The 18,687-nt window shown below is 38.3% G+C and overlaps 1 protein-coding gene across 1 annotated transcript; it reads left to right on the top strand.

Annotated features, from left to right (window-relative positions):
* Positions 1-182: 182 nt before the first annotated feature.
* bmper (BMP binding endothelial regulator) lies at positions 183-18,160 on the top strand. Its single transcript, XM_016267315.1, has 14 exons — positions 183-758; positions 1,546-1,631; positions 2,786-2,885; positions 3,495-3,577; positions 3,953-4,043; positions 4,262-4,344; positions 5,899-5,998; positions 8,585-8,829; positions 8,943-9,047; positions 9,375-9,420; positions 9,693-10,019; positions 12,463-12,799; positions 16,528-16,658; positions 16,908-18,160. Exons 1-14 carry the CDS (start codon positions 668-670, stop codon positions 17,087-17,089), a joined length of 2,007 nt encoding a protein of 668 aa, XP_016122801.1. The 5' UTR covers positions 183-667; the 3' UTR covers positions 17,090-18,160.
* Positions 18,161-18,687: the final 527 nt, after the last annotated feature.

Genomic DNA, 18,687 nt, shown 5'->3' with positions numbered 1-18,687 from the left:
TCCAGTGCCTTTACAATAGGCTGAAATTCTTGTTTGGTGAGAAAGTTACACGAGTGTGCCCATGCTGATATGTTGAGGGTACAGATAGGGGCGGATCTCACTACACCTCAGCATACAGCAGATCTGCGGGATTATAAACCCACACGTGCGTTTAAATAGAGAGGGGCAGATATCTGCGTGGACTGGGGGACGGTCCTGCGCCGCGGGAATGTTTGACTGCAGCTCTGGAGCTGGAGGAGTAGGCTATCGGCGTCGCCAGAAATGACCAGCAGTGCGCATCCGTGCGTCTGTCGGAGAGGAACCGGAGACCAAACCAGCGCGCTCTGACCAAAGACTGGATATCTCCGTTTGGATCATGGCAGTGTCATCTCTCCACGCGCTTGTCTCCAGAAGACCTCTGGATCTTATCTCTGTTTTAAACTCTTTGTGGAGTTTGTGACCTGCAAACCCGGATCTTCGGGAAGTTGCTTCGCCGTTGACGTGTTTTTGGACCCTTTTTTGTCGTTATAATGTTGAGCTGATTGTCCACCGCGGATCGACTCCCTCATGACACCCATGTCCCCCTCTCTCTGGATCTTAACGAAAACCATTTCTACAGGCTTTGGATAGCCTACTCGATTTATTCATTTTTTTCTCTTTCCCCCCGTGCGTCTGGAGCGAATTTAGGATGCTGTGTCTGTCTCCTCCAGTAACCTACAACCTGTTATTCTGGTTTTTAATGCTCCAAACGCAGCATTTAACTGCACCTTTAATCACCGGTAAGATTCATAAATGGTCATTCATAACTAATCAAATCATAGAAACATTTCTACATCGAATATTAGACATCAAATTAGTTTCATTAAGATGTATAGACCTATTCGAAATCTGGTTGGTTTGGATATTTTGATCATTTCAAAACTGCACGATTTAAAATGTCAAAACAAGCTTTAATGCAGTTTTTACATTACTTTAGTAGTATTCGAAAATTATTAATAAAAGGTTGGTGAAAAGATTTTAGCTGTGTAGTCCGGTAACTCCTAGAAGAGTCATATATGGATAATTATTTTACAGTGTCCGTTGCATTAGTCATGCAATTGTTAATCAGCAGTGTTGGGGGTAACGCATTACAGGTAATGCAAGTTACATAATCAGATTACTTTTTTCAAGTAACTAGTAAAGTAACGCATTACTTTTTAATTTTCAAGATCTGAGTTACTTTTTCAAATAAGTATTAATCAGTATAGTAATAACAATATGTAGCAGAAGTAGCTCCATAAAATAATTGCCAGTAAGTGTGTCGTTCGTTAGTTTAACTAGGATTACTCGGCAATCACATAAATACAGAGTAACACTGTAAAATGAAGTGTGGCCTACATTCTGGTATATTTTGTAAACTCTACTTAAATTAAACGAGCAGTTTGGACACCCTTATTCACTCATCTTAAAGGGATTTGGTTATTTGCAGGCTTTAATTGCTGTTTGTATGGTTGAATAAAATGTTTATAGGGAATATCTCATGTAAATATATTATATAAATATGATTCTTTTCCGTTTTTCCTTCAGGTACGGAGGCTAGCTGTGAAAACGAGGGAGAAGTGTTACACATCCCCAACATCACAGACAACCCCTGCATCTCCTGCGTCTGTCTGGTGAGAAAACCGTGAAATGTTTATAGCGCACTTTGCAGATTTCACATGACTAATTTTAACAGTCAATTTCTGTTGTAAGGCAGCAGTGCGGAGAGATTTTGTGAGCTTTCAGGAACTTTTAACTCAAGGGTCATACAGAAGAGAATGACTGTAGAAGAGATACAGATATTCAATAATAAGTAGCATATTATACAAGAGATAGCCTATATGAAATATCTATTTTAAGAAAGGAAGTTCTGTCACCACAAGTAAATAATATAAGAATATACATGCAGTCTTCGATATAACAACAATAATAACACTTGCTTTCTATTTTTTCTATTCTGTCTATTTGTTTTTCTTTGTGTGTGTGTGTGTGTGTATATGTGTGTGTGTATAATATATATATACACCTTGCTACGTGTACTGCGTTAGGCTAACCGAGACTTGTCATTTGCACTTATATATTGTTGCTCTTTTGTTAGTTTTGACTGCTTTTATTGTCCTCATTTGTAAGTCGCTTTGGATAAAAGCGTCTGCTAAATGACTAAATGTAAATGTAATAATGTACTCAGTGCAGCTTCATAATTTACATGTTGTTCAAAGGGAAATTTACAGGATGTCATTCGCTCTGTGGTTAAATTTGCAGTGCTGACTTTGTAGTGAGAACTGTAAATGCTGCATATGCCCAATGTAATAAATTTAGATGGACATTATTGATGAATTGGAATTACTGTAATCCACATCTTCCCCCAAAATCAGCATGGGTCTATGTTATGTGTCTGCTATCCATTATAAAGAGAATGATATGAGAACATTATGTTAAGCATCAAGAGTCAAACAATGTGCCTTTCACAAGGTTAGTGCGTGCGAGCTGATACGATGGGTTGATGAATGACTCGCATTGATTTTGTAGCATGTGAGTTGATGAATAGAGATCAATACAGGAAGTTTTATCTCTGAAAGATGATGCTGCTCTTCATGTACATGCATTTGTGTGCTGTTGATGGGGATGTCATGAACCGAACGTGATTGAATTAAGCTGATCTATCAAGAAAGCAGATCACATCCCGTGCTAAATTTCATGGTTTTATCCTTGTCACATTGTCAACAAGTACAATTATTACACACAGTACTGAATGATAAGTCCTTTAATTATTTCTTTATATCAATAGAATCAGAAAGCAGACTGCAAGCAGGAGAAGTGTTCACCGCTGGCAGAGGACTGTGCACTGGTGGTCAAACAGACAGGAGCCTGCTGTGAAAGATGCAAAGGTCAGTTCAAACCTCCTGAAGAACTGATCTAAGAGCAATAACTCAAAAGTATGTTATCGGATTATTATTTATTATATCTGGGCTCACAAACGTCTTTAGTTCTTTAGTCATAATGTATAGTTTTGCTATGTTTAACATCACTGCCACCTTATGGTTGAGAGACTCCATGACTCTTTACAGCTGAGGTCTTGATTTTCCCTCTTTTTCAGTTTTATTTGATTGCAGGGGCTGCTGGGCAAATGGGTTTCCTTAGAACATCTGACATTCTTCTAATAAGAATCTGTTATCAATATAATAAACGTATAATCAATCAATAATCTGCAGATGATGTTCAGCCTATTTGTAATATAAAAGCCAGTGACTTTTCTGGTTACACTGTAAAAATGATTTTTCATTCAGTTGTAAATAAAACAGATAATTGGAGTATATTTTACAAGGAAATACTATTATACTACTATTATACTTTATGTAACTTGCTGTTTCTGTGTGGACACTTTACTAGCAATTTCTGAGCGAAAATTGTTTCAAAGTAAATCCTACACCATTTTTTTTAAGTGTACATGGCTTGAAATCATTTGATCTGAGTATTTCCCCTCTCTCTCTCTGCAGGTTGTCAGCTAAAAGGGACGTCCTACAACAGTTCCCATCACTGGCTCAGCCCTGTGAAACCCTGTGTCACATACAGCTGTCAGGTGGGTCAGTCTCATTGAAACATTAAACACTGGCTGCGTCTTGGGAATGGCTGAGTGGATTTACTCTGCTAAAATTACCAGCTGTAAGACATGTACATGTAGTCTAGTAGTAGAATAAACCGAATGAGAAAAACAGGACTGCACAAATGAGTGAGTAATGAAGCAAGCTGACTGCTTTAATAAACTACTGGTTTAAATGAGAATGTTTGTCAAATGGGAAAAATAACCTAGTAATAATAACATAGATGAAATAGTACTGGAGTACCTCCTACCTCACCTCATGCACAATATATCTGCATTTTCTTGTTTTTAAGTTACCATAACAAGAAACCACCTACCAATATAAATCTGAAAGTAAACTTTTTCTTTGGACAGGAAGGTGTCATCACTGAAGCAGAAATGAGGTGTGTCATTCACTGTAAGAATCCCAAAATCCATCCAAAGAAATGCTGCCCGACTTGCCCAGGTCAGTCAGTGTTATTATGTGTGTGTGTGTGTGTGTGTGTGTGTGTGTGTGTCTGTTATTTTCTTATACAGTGATTTCCCCCCTATTCTAGATATTGATGTGCACAACATTTCCTCACTACTCGCAAAACTTAGTTGTTTGTCTAGGTGTATGTGAATATCTCTGCTAATCAGCCAGATTCTCAACCTAGTGCTTGTTCATATTTTGGATGTTCACAGGGTGTATTTTCGAGGGGAATTTATATAAAGAAGACGAAGAATTTCATCCTGAAGGGAATCCCTGTATTAAATGCATCTGCACTGTGAGTTTATCTGCTAAACACTTAAAACATTTGAGTGACAACAAAAAGCTCTGGGGCACTTTACTATGACCAAACAATAGCAGCCCATCTCCGATGGCAAATATTTAGTATTTGAACATTCACAATAATAATAATAATTATATTACTATATTACTACAGTGGGGCTAAAGACACACCTTAAAGGAACACTCCACTATTTTTGAAAATTGGCTCATTTTCCAACTCCCCTAGAGTTACACAGTTGAGCTTTACCGTTTTCGAGTATACTTTTAGCTGTAGCTTAGCATAGATCATTGAATCTGATTAGACCGTTAGCATCTCGCTCAAAAATGACCAAAGAGTTTCTATATTTTCCTATTTAAAACTTGACTCTTCTGTAGTTACATTGTGTACTAAGACCGACGGAAAATTAAAAGTTGCGATTTTCTATGCCGATATGGCTAGGAACTATACTCTCATTCCGGCGTAATAATCAAGGAACTTTGCTGCCGTACCATGGGTGCAGCAGGCGCAATGATGTTACGCAGTGCCTGAAAATAGGCTAACTTCCATCAACATAACCAACGTGACCACCTGCTTGCACAGGGAGTGTGCCGGGGACTATTTTCAGGCGCTGCGTAATATCATCGCAATCATCGTAATATTATTACGCCGGAATGAGAGTATAGTTCCTAGCCATATCGGCCTAGAAAATCGCAACTTTTCTTTTTCCGTCGGTCTTAGTACACGATGTAACTACAGAAGAGTCAAGTTTTAAATAGGAAAAATATAGAAACTCTTTGGTACTTTTTGACCGAGATGCTAGCGGTCTAATCAGATTCAATGATCTATGCTAAGCTACAGCTAAAAGTGCTACCGCCAGACCCCGAGATCGGCTGAATGGATTCGAAAACGGTAAAACTCAACTGTTTAACTCTAGGGGAGTTGGAAAATGAGCCTATTTTCAAAAATAGTGGAGTGTTCCTTTAAGTCTGTATTTTTGGACAGTAATGTTGATCCAGGATCAACAAAAGATGTTGATCCAGGAACATGTCTTACTTGGCAAAATCACGGCGACCCCCATAGTGCATGATTGCAGAAAGAATTTACTATATATGCTTTGACTGAACATTGATGAAGCAACACATTTTGTGGGAAAATAAATCATAAAAGTGGAAAAGTGGAAGTTTAAAAAAAAAACATAATTTATAGTTTATTTTGATAAACATAATAATGTATTTTGTTACACAAATATACTGTCATTAAAATAAAAACAATTATTTTAACAAGTAAAGATTCTGAAAGCTTTAAAGGAGATCTCATAATATTTAATATCTTATTAATATGAATATAATAAAGTTTAACATTTATATTATATTTTAAAATATGATGGTTTCATTATAAATATGGCGATAATTTCTAAAGTTGACACCCAACTTAATAAATCATATTATCTATATCTAACCATGTCGTGTCAATAAATAGAAAAGTCAGCAAGCTATTTATTATCGAGTTAATTATTGTGCCTTTAACACAAAGATATATGTTTTGTATAATCATGTGTGTGTTTTTCAGGGAGGGCAAAGCATGTGTCATAAATTGGTGTGTCCTGTTCTGTCATGCCCATCTCATCTCACCCACACTCCACCTGGCCAGTGCTGTCCTAGATGTCGTGGTAAGTTATTTTCTTCTCAGTGTTTTGGGGTAAAAAAAAAATCAAGACACTTAAAGAAACTTAGAATCTAAGTACAGATTTGAAACGTTCACAATGACAGATATCATACACACTGACTATATTATTAGCTATTTTCCCCACATTGCACATGTGGCAAACAATCCAATTACTATATAAGAGTTCATATCAGAAATTTTGTCATTCATCAGGATGATGTATTTAAATGCGATTCTGAGGACATAACCTCAGTGAAAAATGAAAAAAATTGAATTGGCTCATTAATGTACAAAATTATTCAAATGTTACATTTTGTAGAGAATCTTTTGTTCTTTATAACCTCCAATAAACATTGCCTCGAAGTGCTTACAAGCTTCTAACACATCTCTGCTGGAATCTTAGCCCATTCCTTGAAAAATCTTGAGAAAGCTTCCAGATCACTGATAATATACAGAGTTCTGGCATGAAACTCTAGATGGACAGTCCGATAGGTCTGACTCAATCTGATCTAATGACATCGTTATCACATGGCACAGCTGATTGGTTCTCTCCTGTATCGGTAGCCAATGAGCTCACTGCTCAACATTCAAATATATGACTAGTAGTGATGGGATGTTCGGATCATTTTACCGACTCGGACCTTTGAGTCCCGTTCAGCAAAATGAACGAATCTTTTTCTTCTGCTCATAAATTTTGCCTTTTTTGCACCAGACATACCACTGATAATAAATCCATAAAACATTCTTCTTGAACTCCACAGAGCTATCCAAATTATTTTAGCATATTCAAGTCAGCCTTTTATGTTCTTCTTGATCAAGAGTGGCGTCCCAACATGAAGGCCGTGCTTGTTTAGTGTTCTACTTATACTCTGAAAGAAGAACACTATTGAAATGTTTCCTCCTTTCATCAGCTCATCTTTGGCAGTAAATTGAGGGGTTTTCTCAGTTGCTCTGATCAAACATTTTATTCCTCTTGATGATGTTGGTTTGTCTTCATTTGCCTCAAAAGTTTTCTGGTACAACACATTGTAAACATATAATGTCATATTTTTTTGTAATACAGCTGTCATACTTTTTCAACCCCTATTCAGCACCGCTGTTTTTAAGTCACTTATTTGAATGGTAGGGTACAGAATTATGATTTAATTACAATTAAGCCCTTGAAACTCCATAACAAATCTTAATTGGCTTAAGCTGTTAGAGATACATACATTTAGCCCATGCAAATGCTAAAGTTGAGTAGCAAACAAGCCCAAGTCAAAAGAGCTCTCACAAAAGCTATAGAGAATAAATAGTTTTATTACGTTAGAAAGTCTATGGCTATAAGAGGACACTAAAAGCTCCTAAATACACAGCTGACAGTATTACTATGATATGACATTATCACTTTTAATATCCCATTAAACTGTTATTGATGCAGTTTTTTAAAAGAAATTCTGGATCTTCAGAAAAGACCGCTTTCATGAGAAATGTAAAATGACAGGGTCTTGTTTGTCTTCTCTAGGTCAAAGGAGGGTGTTTGACTTGTCGCCTGGCAGCTGTCTGTTCCACAGTGAGGTCTACGAGAACGGTACATCCATCAGCCATGACAACTGCACCACCTGCACGTGTGTGGACTCTACGGTGCTGTGCAGGAAGAGATGCTCACCGCCTGGCAGCTGTCATGGCAGTGCGTGCTGTGAAGAGTGCCAGTCTCATCTGAAGATGGAAGATGTGAAGTACTGCAGGTTTCAAATCAATACAAAAAATCCTAAAATTGGGCATACAGTCAGTAACTTTACATTTGTGAAGATGAAATAGGCCACAAAGGGTTAACAGTTTTAGGATATCATCCAGCTCCTTTGATCCTGATTCCCAAATTAAAAATAGTTCTTCTGCTCATGAGTTTGGCCTTTTTTGCACCAGACATACCACTGATAATAAATCCATAAAACATTCTTCTTGAACTCCACAGAGCTATCCAAATTATTTTAGCATATTCAAGTCAGCCTTTTATGTTCTTCTTGATCAAGAGTGGCGTCCCAACATGAAGGCCGTGCTTGTTTAGTGTTCTACTTATACTCTGAAAGAAGAACACTATTGAAATGTTTCCTCCTTTCATCAGCTCATCTTTGGCAGTAAATTGAGGGGTTTTCTCAGTTGCTCTGATCAAACATTTTATTCCTCTTGATGATGTTGTTTTGTCTTCATTTGCCTCAAAAGTTTTCTGGTACAACACATTGTAAACATATAATGTCATATTTTTTTGTAATACAGCTGTCATAATTTTTCAACCCCTATTCAGCACCGCTGTTTTTAAGTCACTTATTTGCATGGTAGGGTACAGAATTATTATTATTATTTATATTATTATTAACAAATCTCAATTGGCTTAAGCTGTTAGAGATACATACATTTAGCCCATGCAAATGCTAAAATTGAGTAGCAAACCAGCCCAAGTCAAAAGAGCTCTCACAAAAGCTATAGAGAAGAAATAGTTTTATTACGTTAACTGTTATTGATGCAGTTTTTTAAAATAAATTCTGGATCTTCAGAAAAGACCGCTTTCATGAGAAATGTAAAATGACAGGGTCTTGTTTGTCTTCTCTAGGTCAAAGGAGGGTGTTTGACTTGTCGCCTGGCAGCTGTCTGTTCCACAGTGAGGTCTACGAGAACGGTACATCCATCAGCCATGACAACTGCACCACCTGCACGTGTGTGGACTCTACGGTGCTGTGCAGGAAGAGATGCTCACCGCCTGGCAGCTGTCATGGCAGTGCGTGCTGTGAAGAGTGCCAGTCTCATCTGAAGATGGAAGATGTGAAGTACTGCAGGGTGAAGAGCAAAATCTATAGGGTGAGGCATCCAAGAACAGGCACAGATAAACACATGTGGACAACTAGTCGAAAAATGCATGCGTATATATCAGAGGAGAATGAGTGTAATAACTTTGTCTCTTCCTGGTTTAGGATGGTGACAGATGGTCGTCTGCTAACTGTTCTCTGTGCACCTGTGTTAAGGGGAATATTGAATGTCAGCCTAAGATTTGTGTTCCTATTACCAGCTGTCCCTCAGTAAGTTTAGTTTTACAAAGCTCATAAAGACACCTAACCACAGTTTTATCTGAAGTAGTTTGTACTTTATAGTCATATGTTTTAGACATAATGTATTATATACATACTGGAGAGAATGTTTACCTGAAGAGAAAGCACTCTCAAGCTCCCCAGCTGGGCTTATAAGTGCCTGGGTAAAATTTCATCTGGCCAAAAACTCTTTGGTGGACACAAGGCCTAAATATTTTGTATCTAGTTACACTCAGCACTGCCTATGGATATTACAACAAACCTCTTTGATTTTCTTTGTCTCCCTATGTAAGCCTGTCTCTAAACAATGTTTTTCAGAACAAGATATTGAATCGAACTGGATGCTGTCCTGTTTGCACTGATAGTAAGTTGACTTCCTCACATGATGTCCCTGCTGTGAATTTCAACAGAATAAAATAGGTATTTAAAAAAATATAAAAATGTTCAGAAGCTTTTCTGTTACATCAATTACTACTACGGTCAGATCTTCACACACTCAGCAATGTAACTTTCAAGTATAAATTATAAGTGCCATGTGTGCCATCAGTTTGCATACAAATATGCATTATTTATATGACACACAAAGTCATTGTTTCACTACAAATATCCTCTCTATTGCTCTTTCCGTAACTCCAGAGCCAGGTGTGTGTACCGTATTTGGAGACCCTCACTATAACACTTTTGACGGCCGCACCTTTAACTTCCAGGGCACGTGTAAATACGTGCTCACTAAGGACTGCTCCCCAGCGGCCAGTTTCACGGTGCTGGTGAAGAACGATGCCCGTCGCACATGCTCCTTCTCGTGGACCAAATCAGTGGAGCTGCACACTTCAGGCCTGAGCATCAGCCTCCACCAACACCTGACCGTCCGTCAAAACGGCACACGCATCGCTCTTCCCTTCCATAGCACAGGGGTCCACATTGACCTGGATGGATACCTGCTCAAACTCACCACCATCGCAGGTAAGGCCAGTATCCTGCTATGGGATTTTCTATCATAGGTTCATTTACATAGCTTTTGGAGAATCAGAGGGGTTCGATTGTGGCTGCGTCTCTGCAAGTGGGTCTCCAGTGACTTCCATCTCAGTGAGTTTATGACCTTGCTGACTATATATATTCGAAAGTGTCATTGAGGTATTGTTTTGTTGCTGGTACTGTTACTGACGAGCAAATTTCTGAGGATTTGACAAGCTATTGTCATGCTTGGATCTGAACCAGATGCAAAGGTGCCATATTTCAGTTTTTTTTTTTGTCTCGTCAAATAAATCTGAAATATGAGACAGAAGTAATGAATTTCCTTGCTGGTCCAGGACTGTTTATGTGATACCAGCAACAACATGATGTCTGTTTATTGAATGTAAGTCTTTTTCTCAGTGAAGATATGCATTAAAGGAAATTTTATACGACAAGCCCTGAAAGGATAAAGAAAGAATTACACCAATTTTGAGTCTGACAGATAGTCAGTTAGTCAGTTGGTACAATACAGGTAAATAGTTTGGAATTTTGTGCATTAATTTGATCAAAAAATGCATAAAAACTGTTTTATTGTGAAATATTACCATTTTAATTTTTTCAAATTTTTTGAAATTTAATTTACTCATGTGACGGAAATGCTGAATTTTTAGCAGTCATTACTCCGGTGTCTTCAGTGTCACATGATTCTTCAGAAACCATTCTAACTTGCTGATTTGGTGCTCAAGAAACATTTCTTATTATTAACAATGCTGAAAACCGTTTTTGCTGCTTAATAGTTTTTGGAAACTGTGATATATTACCATTCAAATGTTTGGGGTAAGATAAAAAAAAAAAGAAATAAATAAAATAATACTTTTAGTCAGCAAGGACACATTAAATTAATCAAAAGTGGCTTCAAATAAATGCTGTTCTTTTGAACTTTATTCATCGAAGAATGTATGACATCCTGACCAAAACTGATTTGTGTCAAGTCAGCTAGTGGGATGGCGCTTTAAGGTGCACTGCGGATATAGTGTATTAACTGAAGGAAACAACTCTGAAAAGGATTTTTGCAGTGTAAAAATTAACCATCCTAGTGCCTTGCACAAAGCTGAGCCTTGGACTGGGAACAGGATTGTGATTTGATTAACTCTCCCATGTATGTATGACTTTTATCTGTAAGCAACCTTTGTGCTAGCAGCTCAGATCAATTATTCCAACTTGCACAGAGAATATAGGAGGGTTACAGTTTAAAGTTTGCCACACCTTTCTTTTTCAAAAGAGCATGTTCGGCCTGTTTAAAATGATTATTCAATACAAATGACAATAACTTCCAAACTAGCTTCCAATTTAGCATGGTAGTTTAACTCAAGTCACATTTATTTATAAAGCGCTTTATACAATGCAGATTGTTTCGAAGAAGCTCGACATTAATACACAGTAAACTACTGTACATCAATAATGAAACAAATTCAATTTTAGCTGTAAAACACCTCCACAGAAGATAATAGTCATTATTCAGCTCAATCAGTTCAGTTCAATAACTGTCAATGTTGCAAAGTTCAACAATTCTGAAAAGAGTTCAATTCAGCTATAAGCCGCTCTACAGAAGACAATTGTGTTAATATTCGGTTACACTTTATTTCGATAGTCCACTTTAGACATTCTACTAACTATAAGTAACTTTGTAAATACATGTCAACTACATGTCAACTAATTCTCATTCATTTGCAACTACATGTCTACTAACTCTCAGAGTAGATTATTAGGGCAGGTTTAGGGTTAGTAGAATGTTGACAAAGAAAGTGTTAGAAGATATTAAGCAGACAGTCTACTAATACTCTACTAACTGCTAGTTGACATGTAGTTGCAAAGTTACTTGCTGTTAATAGAATGTCTAATGTGGACTATCGAAATAAAGTGTTACCTAATATTCACAGTCAGGTCAGTGTTGATTCATTACAGTTCAATAACAGTGTTGATTTTGCAATGACGATATCATTATCCAGCTCAATTTTGTTCTCAACCAATAGTGTAAGTGCAGTTTAATCGATAACATTACTGAATATTAAATGTCTTTTTAAGCACATTTTCGAATGGGAACAATAGATAAAAGAGTTGCTGTGCAGAACATGTCCATAGATTTTTCAGGATCCAAATTGTAGGTCAAACTTTTATTTGAATGTTCAAGGAAAATTGTATGTTAATGGTCACCATTTCTTTTCATGCTTTCTTAAAAAACTTTTTTGCCTTCACTGTAGCAAGTGAGTTTTTAAAAGAAAAAATAGTCCCATGTAGTACTTTAATTACTTTGGTTGCTAAATGATTGTATTCAAATGCTGTTTAAAATGGATTTAGATTGTGTCAGACCACAGGATATGTCGTCTTCTCAAACACAGGCAAATGCAGCATGCTTCCTCTTCCTTAATCTTCATCTTGGCTGTGTCATCAGGACTGGAGATCACATGGGATGGGGACAGTCTGGTGGAGGTAGTCGCAGCACCCCATCTGAAGGGGCAGCTCTGTGGGCTGTGTGGAAACTACAACGGTCAAAGGCGGGACGACTTTCTAGGAGGAGACGGCCAGATTAAGTTTGACGTGGATGAATTCGCGGAGTCTTGGCGTGTGGAGGACAATGAGGTGTGTCAGGCACCGAACCGCAGGCCCACGTCCTTCCTCTGTCCCGGCACAGTCAAAGTAAAGCTTCGTGCACACAGAACATGCCAAAAACTCAAGTCCTGGGAGTTTCAGAAGTGCCATTCTGCTGTAGACTTTACCTCTTTCTACAAGTGAGTTCCCCAGTCTTATGCAATTATCAAAATTAATTAATAATGTGCATTTGCCATTTTATTGTACTACTCTAGAAAGGTTCAAGACTTTTGCATTTTAATACTGAATATGTAATACTAAAGTGTTTGTAGAGTAGTGAAACATTAAACTGGTGCCAGTAAGGTGATGTTAGTGATGTACACTTCAACATACAGTACAACACTGCTTCAGTTTCCATCCAAAGATGCGAATTTAACTTATGCGCAAAACTGGAATATCGCATAAAACATTTGCGAATAAAGCACCGATTCCATCCAACGAGTCAAAGAGAACAAAATCGTCACTTCCTGATAAACTAGTACTAAATGTCTCTAAGAAAACTAGGAGAAGCCACTGAATATAATTATTTTCATATGTAATAACCAGTGTTGGGCAGTAATGCATTACTTAGTAACGTGTTACTGTAATTTGATTACTTTTTTAGTAACGGAATAATTTAACGCGTTATAATTTTCAAAATAGTAATTAGAGTGTAGTTACAACCCGAGGTCTCTATACGTTACTGCCGCGTTACATTGCTGACAGAATGCTAATCACGGGCCCCCTCCTTGCTTGGGCCCCGGGGCTTCAGCCCCCGCCTAGCCCAATGGTTAATGCGGCCCTGGGTGCAAGCGTATGCAGAGTTTCTATTTAGGCTATAACACGTGTTGGCAGCGTTGAGCAATGCAGTGCTGAAATTTGCGTGTTCATGAATCCTCTCATTATAACACACAAATTGTAGACATTATGAAAGATTCATTATGCATATATTTATTGTGTTATAACAGAGATTTGTGAGATTGCGATGAACTGAGATGTCTTTTAGAGATTATAAATGCAGTGCTCTTTGCTGGCATTCTGCCATGCCAAACCATGCATGCAGCAGCCGCTTGCTTTAGTTAAAAATAACAGTGTTCTGTGAATGTTGATGCTTTAATAACAAATATTTATCGGGAGCGTGTATGCTGGGATTTCATAAATTTAATGGAGAAAAAGTAACGTAACTAGTAATGTAACTAATTACTAATTACTTTTGAAATAAATATATATTTATAAAAAATAAAATAATCAGAACTCCTTTTAAAAGGAGTAATCAGTAATTAGTAATTTGATTACATTTTCAGAGTAACTTGCCCAACACTGGTAATAACATACTTGCGCTTCAGAAAGGGCAGACATGACACAATAAATGCGGTCATTACTTTTAGAGGTGGATGCCTGCTGTTTGGGAACGCAGTCATGTAAGACAGTAATTATACATTGATGACATGCTTTCATCAGGCATTTCAGAATGGCCAAAACAACATATAGATGCTGTGATTGAGATCGGTCCGCTGGTTAGTCAATTTATCCTGTCGCATAGTGCAAAGTCACATGACTTTTTCAATGCGCATGGTGGAATTGATTCGGTAAATGTGTTTCCATCGTAGTTTATGTGCCTTTTTTCTTATCGGATAAAAACTTTATCCTACTCAGTTGTGCGCGTAAGTTTTTTATGCGCATTTTTTTAATTGATGCGCATCTTGGCGTTTCCATCCAGCGTTGTTTTTTTTTTATGTGATTATCCAAAATGCGCTTAAAAATAGGTGGATGGAAACGTAACTAGTAGCTGGGTTTCCATCACCCTGCTTTTATGCGCATTTTGAAGTATCGCATCAGAATCGAGTGATGGAAACGCTGAATTTCGAATAAAAATGCCTTAATTTGCAAAAACATTTTTACGCTCGCTTGAGGTGGTTTTTGACTTGTGCGAAAAAGGGTTAATGCGAATAATGGGAGATGGAAATGCATTTTGCGAATAAATTCCTTCAAACGTATCAAAAAAGTAATGTGACTTTGCGCTATGGGACAGCAAATTCTGACTAACCAGCGGACCGATCTCATTCACAGCATCTGAAATGTTGTTATGGTCATTCGGAAATGCCCGAGCAAAGTCCGTCATCAAAGTATTTCTGTATAATTGCCTCCCAGAACTGTCAAAACGACTGCGTTCCCAAACAGCAGCATCCATCTCCGAAAGCAATCACCGCATTCATTGTGTTTCGTCTACTCATTCTGAGGTGCAAATAATTTATTAAATAGGTAATGTAGCTTCTCCTACTTTTCTTAGTGATGTATTGTGCCAGTTTATCAGGAAGTGATGATTTTGTTCTCTTTGATTCGTTGGATGGAAACGGTACTTGTTCGCAAATGTTTTGTGCGATATTCCAATTTTGCGCATAATGCCGAGTTCCCACTGCACGATTTTAGCCCGATTTTGCACTCGCCGGCAGGTTTTGCGAAATCGCCGACAAATGCCCGAAATCGGAGGAAAATCTGTGCTCATTCACGCGAGTGACAATCACGCAGTGTGAATGATCAAAGACGCGATCTGAAGGAATCGCAGATGCGTCGCCGTCGCCCATGAAATATTTGGCATGCTAAGAGCTATCGGCGATTCACAATCACACTGTGTGAAATGAGTTCTGACTGAAAAACACATCGGCGATGACCTACAGCCAATGAGAGACCAAGATACAGGGCAGCGTGAAGTTCGGGGAGGAGTTATATGAAACGTAGTTTGCGGACCAGTGTTCCCAACCGGATTGCAGCCGTTTGTTTTTTATGTCAGCAGGTTGAAGCGACCCCAATAATGTGATATTTAGGCCCTGGAATGTGAATTGTACTAGGAGAACCCCGCCAAAAAAATGTGTATTTTACCCCACGAATGCGATTTTTACTGGGTGACCCCCTCGAAAGCAATTGGGCTATTTTCAGGCTAGTTTTGGGTAGTACCGTATTGACTCGAATATAAGACGATGTTTTTTTCTTGGAAATACATCTGAAAAAATGGGGTCGTCTTATATTCAGGGTCTAGACTTTGACATGTCAATAATACACCCACAACAATAGGTGGCGCCAAATATGCATAAAACGAGTGCGCCATGAAATACGTAATGTAATGCGTGTTGTAAAGATCGTGAGTAAAAACAAAAGAAGCAGAAAACCTTACAGCTGCATGAGTCGTGACTGTCACGTTAGCCTGATGGGACCAAACTCCCTTTGTGATTTTAAAACATAAGACAGTACCCGGATTTGAAGACTACAGTAAGATTTAACTTTTACTGTTAATAAGATTTTGGTAGGCTACTATTAGATGGATAGCCTAAATGTCCTAATTCAGATGGGATACCTGTTTTTTTTTTTTAAATGATATATCAAAAAGTGTATATTTTTTAAATGTGATTGTTGGTACATTTGACTAGTTTTTACCATACTTTCAAAATAAAAATTAAAATAGGAAAAATATGCAATATGAAAATAATTGAAGACAAAATGTGTTTTACAGATTTGGTTTTTAAAAAGCCTTTTTCCAAAAGGTACATCTGGAAAAAGGGGGGTCGTCTTATGTTCGGGCCAATACGGTAATTGGGCGGGTTTTGTAGCGAAAACCTGGCAACCCTGCACCAGACAGCGCTGTCGGCGATTCTTCTTATTGTGAAGTCATGCAATGTGAAACCCCCTGTCGCCGATCCATCGTGCAGTGTGAACACAGCAGCAACTGAATGCTACCCCAGATAGTCACGCAGTGTAAAAACAACGGCGATCCGACGAGTTTGAAAATCGTGCAGTGTGAATGCGGCATAAGTTAAATTAGCAACTTTGGATGGAAACCCGGCTACTGACACTAATTCTATCTCTGTCTCTCCCCATGTCTTCCTCTCTTTAGGTCATGTGTAACAGACATGTGTGAGTGTCCAGTGCATAAAAACTGTTACTGTGAGTCATTTATAGCATACAGTCGAGCGTGTGAGAGAGAGGGCATTCAAGTGCACTGGAGACCGGAGCTCACTTGCATGAGTAAGTCAGACCTGACAAATATATATCGACAACAGGAACTCAAACCCTCATTCATTATATGGTGTTTTTATTGTTGTTTGATGCAGCAAAAATGAATAGCCCATTTTTAGGATATTGTTAAAAAATTCAAAACATGTTTTCTCTCTTTTACATTTGAAACGTTTTAGGATTTCTTGTTAAGAAGCTGACATAAAAATGAACACTAGTCAAATATGAAGAAAAGACACCATCACATATTTCTTTTTTTAGGCACACACTGCAAACATGGTGCAGTTTATGACACATGTGGACCTGGCTGCACTAAAACCTGCAATAACTGGAACGAAATCGGACCCTGTCAAAGGCCCTGTGTCGCTGGCTGCCACTGTCCGGCCAGCCTGGTCCTGTTTGAGGGCCACTGCGTTAAACCTACATCCTGCCCCGTGCGATGACCCACAGGACTATAAACGCAGAGGGCTGCAAGAGATCCAAACACAGAGGCAAAAAGAGCACTGTGTATGCAATTTTGCAAACAGTACTGTATGATACTCAGATACTGAGAGAGACACACACTGCGCCTTTGCCCTGCTTCCTTCAGCAGTGAGACTCACCAGTAGCTTCGAAGTAAGTAAGCTTCTCTGTGGGGACTCAGGATCTCTCTGCTCGCTCTATGTGGATTTCTCATAGGTGGCGAATACCAAATCCTAAGTGCCTTACTGAAGTCTGGAATGAACTCAGTGTTACCAAATTCCTGATGCTTCAAACAAAAAGACCCGAACTGGACATTCTGAGTTAAGTGTGGGGTATACGGCGTACATAAACTATAGTATTATCCATTTATTGGGTCAGCCAGTATTTAATACTCCATTTCTTTACCGAAAGGGAAACTTATTTATGTATTTGTTGTTTATTTTGTAAGTCGGGGACTCAGATGTGACTGTTATAGCATTAAAGAGAAGTGTACTGTATTTGTCCAGCCAAGAGTTCATACACTGATGTGTGTATGTGTTATTCTAACTGTACATTTAATTTGACCCATTAAGATACTATATATTACCAGTATAAAGCTTACAGTATATACTTTCAAAGAAAACATGTTTAAACGTTTTCTCATCAGGAAGTGCAGTGTGACGTTTGTGCACACAACTCAGGTTCGCAGATGTCTCGTGTTGATTCAGGACTGGGTATATAGACTCGTAGGGACTGTAAATTGAATTTTTTTTTACAATACTAACCCGAGTCTTAATAGAATGACTTTGCACCTATGGTAGAGGAAACCCCCGCTACTTACATAAAAATGGACTTGCAGGGACTGTACATTGATCAAACTTTTACAATACTAACCTGAGTGTTAATAGTGTTGAGTGTTCAAGTCCTGTAGTCGTGATCATACAAGTGTTATTGTTTGAGCTACAATAAATCCGACTAAACACACATGGGCACAGCCCTAAAAGAAAACAACATTCTTTCCACAGCTCTGAAAGACATCTGAGAGAATGAGAGTTATCGATCAATGTAATGCAGCAGTTGACTCATGAACATTTTTTTTTCAACAAAGATTTTATGTTAAAGGTGACATATCATGAAAATCTGACTTTTCCAGGTTTTAAGTGCTATAATGAGGTCCCCAGTGCATCTACCAACCAAGGAAACGTGAAATAGTTTAACCCAGTAACTTTGCTTTGGTAAGCCTTTTTCTGCAAGCGTCTGAGAAAACGAGCGCGTCTGATTTCACTCCCTTGGTGACGTGGCAAAGGGATCTCATTATAATATTACCGCCCCTAATCTGTAAGTTTACACCCACGGCACCGTTATTATGTTTTCGCAAGCGACAACGGTGTACTAGTTCTAATGCCATGGCGAAAGTTTGAGCACAACATGCTAACTGTTCTGTCATTGGCTGCACAGAACACTGTTTAGAGTCCCAGCCTCAGAGCGCACGAGAGAGCAGTGGATTTATTGATTTATTTACTATAAATTGCTGCTGCCACACAAATCTAAAATAAACATGCGATTTATTTCCCAGCTGTTTACCTTCACAGACATAACC

The sequence above is a fragment of the Sinocyclocheilus grahami genome, unplaced genomic scaffold (genome assembly GCF_001515645.1).
Source record: "Sinocyclocheilus grahami isolate Dianchi unplaced genomic scaffold, SAMN03320097.WGS_v1.1 scaffold37.1, whole genome shotgun sequence".
NCBI lineage: Eukaryota > Metazoa > Chordata > Actinopteri > Cypriniformes > Cyprinidae > Sinocyclocheilus > Sinocyclocheilus grahami.
The sequence above is the reverse complement of the archived record's forward strand: the minus strand, read 5'-3'. Positions and strand labels throughout refer to the sequence as shown.

What these genes read in the sequence shown, in the direction of transcription:
- bmper (XM_016267315.1), top strand. Translation starts at nt 668, where the DNA reads ATGCTGTGTCTGTCTCCTCCAGTAACCTACAACCTGTTATTCTGGTTT. An exon ending in CTGTCCTGTTTGCACTGATA is followed by an intron (nt 9,421 to 9,692) that starts GTAAGTTGACTT and finishes CCGTAACTCCAG; the next exon opens with AGCCAGGTGTGTGTACCGTA. An exon ending in GACTTTACCTCTTTCTACAA is followed by an intron (nt 12,800 to 16,527) that starts GTGAGTTCCCCA and finishes TCCTCTCTTTAG; the next exon opens with GTCATGTGTAACAGACATGT.